This window comes from Chrysochloris asiatica, unplaced genomic scaffold (assembly GCF_000296735.1).
Source record: "Chrysochloris asiatica unplaced genomic scaffold, ChrAsi1.0 scaffold00430, whole genome shotgun sequence".
In the NCBI taxonomy this organism is placed as follows: Eukaryota; Metazoa; Chordata; class Mammalia; order Afrosoricida; family Chrysochloridae; genus Chrysochloris; species Chrysochloris asiatica.
This window is the reverse complement of record NW_006408948.1, coordinates 459,946-465,945: the sequence shown is the minus strand read 5'-3', so window position 1 is coordinate 465,945 and position 6,000 is coordinate 459,946. Positions and strand designations below refer to the sequence as shown.

The window sequence follows — 6,000 nt, the reverse complement described above, 5'->3', positions numbered from 1 at the left end:
GAACCTTAAGGTCAGCGGTTCGAAACTGCCAGCCGCTCCGCGGGAGAAAGATGAGGCTTTCTACTCCCGTAAGGATTTACACCCTCGGAAACCCTCTACAGGGTCGCTATGGGTCGGAACCGACTCGATGGCACACAACAACAACAACAACCCCCATAATTGTAATGAATAAAGGTTGAACAGGTTCAAGTGTTTCTTTATCAGAACACCAATTACATAACATATCCAAATCAAAACATTAGTGGATTGAACCCACCAACTACATCTTTGAGAGACAGATGTGGCAGACTGTTTCTGTAAAGATTTACAGCCTTGACAACCCTATTGGGCTGTTTCATTGTATTCTATAAGGCTGTTAGGATTTGGAATAGATTTGATGGCAATGGGTTTGGGTTTTGGAGGATAAGACACATTGACTGACTGATCATTTGAAATGTAGTATCAGAGAGGTAAGATTAGGCTTATCAATGAGAATGAGAATGGATATATCCTAGAAAACTATAGTTAGCAGAGATTTAAAGAGAACGAGGATGAAAAAAATCCATGAGCAGGGACAAATTCAAATTCCATGATCCAGACCTGCTTTACGAACAGATTTCCTTGTTTTGTTCCTCAACAAACAAAAAGCAATAAAGAATAACGTTTTAGTACCTGATTAAAAAAAAGTTCTTGACACTGCTTGAAATATGAAATACTGAAAGATTTAACAGTACCTTTTGGAGTTCCATCACTTCCAGCAGGGGAGCATACTGGTTGTGGAGACCTCAAAGGAAACGATGTAGCATTCCTCATTGTTGAAGAATCTCCATCCTAAGAATAAAGTAAAACATTTATATACTGAATAATAGGAGAGGCTCCAGAGAAAACTTAAAGAGAGCCAATATAAGACATAAATTACTGACAGGTAAAGTGTTGGTATTCAAAAGCATAATTCTTCTGCACTTTTGACTTCTTCTTGGTATATTTTAGGAGAATTGAAATTGTATTCAAACAAACCATCAACAGCCTAAGCATGGCAATGAATAATAACACTGGTCTTATTAGCTCCATTTCTGCTTGCCATTTTCTACAAAAGGACCTTGAACACCCTGCCATGTTGTAAATTCTTTGAACGTGTAGTTAACTCACGTTTTCTAAAGGACTAAAATAATGCTTATTTCCTTTATAGATACATACAGCTTTGACCACCATGCGTCAGTCAGTTTGTTGTGCTGTGGTAGCTTGTGAGTTGCTTTGATACTGAAAGGTATGCCTCCGGTATTTTAAATACCAGCAGGGTCACCCATCAACAGCTTTCAGATGAGCTTCCAGACAAAGACAGACCAGGAAGAAGTGACAAACTACTTCTGAATATTTAGTCACCGAAAACCATATGAACAGCAGAGAAACACTGTCAGATATAGTGCCAGAAAATGAGCCTCTCAGGTTGGAAGACACTCAAAATGTAACGGGGGAAGAGATGCCTCCTCAGAGTACAGTTAACTGTGATGATGCGAATGGAGTAAACCCAGTGGGAGTAAAGTCCATGGGACCTTCATTTGCTGATGGGACACAACTCAAAATGAAGAGAAACAGCTGTATATAACTATTAATAATTAGAACATGGAATGTATGAAGTATGAATCTAGAAAAATTGGAAATTGTCAAAAATGAAATGTAACGCATAAACATCGATATCTTAGGCATTAGTAAGCTGAAATGGATTGGTATTGGCCATTTTGAATCTGACAACCACATGGTTTACTATGACAGAATGACAAACTTAAGAGGAATGGCGTTGCATTCACTGTCAAAAGAACATATCCAGATCAGTCATGAGGTGTAACACTGTGATAGGATAACATCCATGGGCCTACAGGGAAGACCAGTTAATACCACTATTATTCAAATTTACACACCAACCACTAAAGCCAGTGAGGATAAAACAGAAGAATTCTACCAACTGTTTCAATCTGAAATTGATCAAACATGCAATCAAGATGTATTACTGATCATTACTGGTGAAATGGAATGCAAATGTTGGGAGCAAAGAGGAAAGATCAGTAGTTGGAAAATATGACCTTGGTGATTGAAATGATGCTGGAGATCGCATGATAGAATTCTGCAAGATCAATTGTTGAAGACCGTGTAAAGCTGGTCAGAAGTTCGAGGCCCGAGTGTTGCAGACAATGCAGGCCACAGGCTCTGAGGAAAAATTTCTGGCCACTGGGCAGTCATAACAAATTGTTTTTCATCTTAGTGTTCAGTTATGTTTTTTATTTAATTCCAAACATGAGCCCTTAATGTCCACAGATAAATGTAGTATTTTCCTAAAACTGAGACTGTAAAGGTCTCAAGGTTAAACCTTTCTCCAAAGGATTAACTGAAAATAGCTTAGCTACTTCCCGTTCTTTGTTCTATCAACAAAAAAGCCATCTTTCCCTGAACCTCTCCCAGGTGCAGGTTATTCAGCCAAGTTCCTGAAAACCTGGCTCAGGAAGCCAAAACAGTGGGACTCCACCCAAGTCTTTTGTCCTTCCCTTTCACCTTCTCCCAACTGAGCTCAGGGGCTAGAGATATGTTAATTGAGCCTGAGAAACCAAGTTGCAGGCCTGGGATTCGAACCAGCGACGTAAGATGTAAAGTTACCTGAATGTCTGGGAAATTACTGATGTTAGCTGTACCTTGTCTTAGTCCCTCCCAGCTTGGTGTGAAGCTCCTCCCCTAAATAAAATGGAGATGCAGGCCAGCCCAGGTGGGCATTACAGGCAGGCAATCAATGATTTGTTCATTTCAAATACCTTCTTTAGACTGCATAAGAGATGACTATACACATGGATCTCACCAGATGGAATACACAGAAATCAAATTGACTACATCTGCAGAAAGAGATGATAGAAAAGCTACATATCAGTCAAAACAAGGCTAGGGGCAGATTGTGGAACAGACCATCAATTGCTCATATGCAAATTCAAACTGAAGCTGAGGAAAATGAAAACAAGTCCACAAGAACCAAAATATGACTTTGAATATATCACATCTGAATTTAGATCATCTGAAGAACAGATCTGATACATTAAACACTAAAGACTAACGCAGAAGAGTTGTGGGATGACATCAAGAACATCATGCAGAAAGAAAGCAAAAAGTCATTAAGAAGAAAAGAAAAAAGGAAAAGGTCAAAATGGATGCTAGAAGAGACACTGAAACTTGCTCTCCAGCATACAGATGCTAAAGCAAATAGAAGAATTGAGGAGGTACGAGAGCCGAACAGAAAATTTCAAAGGTCAGCTCGAGAAGATAAAGTCAAATATTACAACAAAATGTGCAAAGATCTGGAATCAGAAAACCAAAAAGGAAGACTATGCTCAGCATTTCTCAAGCTGGGGGAACTGAAGAAAAAAAATTCAAGCCTTAACTCATTATTGAAGGATTCTCTGGGCAAATTATTGAATGATGCAGAAAGCATCAAAAGAAGATGGAAGGAATATACAGAGTCACTTTCCCAAAAGTAAATGGTTGATGTTCAACCGTTTCAAGAGGAAGCATGATCAAGAGCCAATGATACAAAAGGAGGAAGTCTAAGGTGCACTGAAAGAATTGGCAAAGAACAAGGCACCAGGAATTGATGGAATAAAAATTGAAATCTTTTAAGAAAGTGAGGTGGCACAGGAGGCATTCACTCATCTATGCCAAGAAATTTGGCCAACTGATGGAAGAGAACTGTACTTGTGTCCATTCCAAAGAGAGATGACCCAACAGAATGCGGAAATCATAAGACAATACCTTTGATATCCCACACAAGTAAAGTTTTACTAAAGGTAATACAGAAATGGCTGCAAGCATACATTGACAGAGAACTTCAAGAGGTTCAAATTGGATTCAGAAGAGGCGTTGGAATGAGGGATACCATTGTTGATGTCTGATGGATCTTGGCTGAAAGCAGAGAATATCAGAAAGATGTTTACCTGTGCTTTACTGATTACGCAAAGGCTTTCAATTATGTGGACCATGACAAACTATGGACAACATTGCGAAGTGTGAGTATTCCGGAACACTTAATTGTGCTCATGAGGAATCTGTACATGGACCAAAAGGCAGTTGTTCGAACAGAACATGGAACACAGAATGGTTTTAAAATTAAGAAAGGTGTGCGACAGGGTTGTATTCTATCACCACACTTATTCAACCTGTATGCTGAGCAAATAATCTGAGAAACTGGCTTATATGAAGAAAAATATGGCACCAGGATTGGAGGAAGATTCACTGACATCCTGTGATATGCAGATGATACAACCTTGCTTGCTGAAAATGAAGAGGACTTAAAATATTTACTGATGAAGATCACAGAGCATAGCCTTCGGTATGGCTTGCATCTCAATGTAAAAAAACAAAAATCCTCACCACTGAACCAATAGAAAACATTCTTATCAATGGAGAAAAGACTGATGTTGTCAAAGACTTCATTCATCTTGGATCAACTAAGCAACACTCATGGAAGCAGCAGTCAAGAAATCAAACGACATACTGCATGAGGCAAATCTGCTGCACAAGACCTTTTTAAAGTGTTGAAGAGCAAAGATATCAGTTTGAGGACCAGGGCGTGCCTGACCCAAGCCATGGTATTTTCCATAACCTCATATGCATGTGAAAGCTGGACAGTGAATAAGGAAGACTGTAGAAGAACTGATGCTTCTGACTTATGGTGTTGGAGGAAAATATTGAAAGTGCCATGCGCTGCCAAAAGAACAAACAGCTCTGTGTTGGAAGAAGTGCAGCCAGAGTGGTCACTGGAGATCAGGATGGCCAAACTTTGTCTCTCATACTTCCATACTGTCTCTCATACCTCACATACTGTCAGGAGGGACCAGTAGCTAGAGAATGGTATCATATTTGATAAGGTGGAGGGTCAGAGAAAACGAGGAAGACCCGCAGTGAGATAGATTGGCAAAGTGGCAGCATCCACAAGCTCAAGGTTGGCCCAGGTTCGGGCATTGTTTCGTTCTGTTGTGCATAGGGTTGCTATGAGTCAATACCGACTCAATGCCACCCAACAACAACAACAACACAGCTTCAACCAAACTCAGTAGCAAGACAAATTTCCAGTATGTGGAATATTTTAACAACATTAAAGCAACACTTCTTTTCAGGAAAAAAGCTTTTTACAAGTCTCTAATGGAACAAATCCCCAGGTACTAACAAAGGTTCATTATTTAAGAGAACATTTTGGTGTTACCAGGTATTTATAAATTAAAATGTAATCATATTTCACTGAGAATCTAAACCTCTAAACTTCTTAAATAAAGGTTTCAAACTGTTTCTTAAAAAGGGCAAATAGTAATACTCTTAAGACTTTGTAGGTCCCATAAAGCTCTGTTGTTAATCGTCTTTGTTGCTATTTTTGTTGTTTGCTTGTTTATCTTTGTAGCTTAAAAATATGAAAAACAATTTTAGCTTGTGGGCCAGGATCCTGGCTGTTGTTTACTGACCCACACTCTAGACTTTAGCTCTGTGTGAATAGGAACCATGTTACCCATAGTTAGGAGTCTCAGTACGTTGTGTCATCTTTGACAAATATCCTTTAAGTATTTGTGTAAGTGAAGTACTAAGTTACATAACAAATATTAGAATTATTTTATTACCTTAAATGACAATTAATAAATTACATACGTCAGTACTTAGCCTGTGCACCATGTGTAGGTAGTCGTCACTTGAGCCATGTCTAGGATTATCAGCATGATGATTAGTTGAATTGCCAGACAACGGACCAGAAACTTTATCATGTATGTTTCGCAAACCACCTGCAACAATGGGACTTGATACCGATGCTGAAATTAATAAGAATTTTAAAAAGCTTTATAAAAATAAACTGCCAAAATCTTGGTGAATAATAAAAATAATACTGGTTAACAAGAAGTATTTTAAGCATACATACAGTATAACAAATAATATTAACTCTCAGAGACTGACGACCCAGCTTGATCAAACCTTGATATTGTGCCAGACACCCACATAAATTTT

The 6,000-nt window shown here is 38.6% G+C and overlaps 1 protein-coding gene across 1 annotated transcript in view; it reads right to left on the bottom strand.

The window, feature by feature from the left end:
• NIPBL (Nipped-B homolog (Drosophila)) overlaps window positions 1-6,000 on the bottom strand; it is a 234,478-nt gene that overhangs the window by 123,283 nt on the left and 105,195 nt on the right. Inside the window, exons 7-8 of the mRNA XM_006876931.1 lie at window positions 5,650-5,807; window positions 714-810 (exon numbers count right to left, since the gene is read on the bottom strand). Of these exons, the coding sequence (XP_006876993.1) occupies window positions 714-810; window positions 5,650-5,807 (255 nt within the window). The remainder of the gene's footprint in view (window positions 1-713; window positions 811-5,649; window positions 5,808-6,000) is intronic.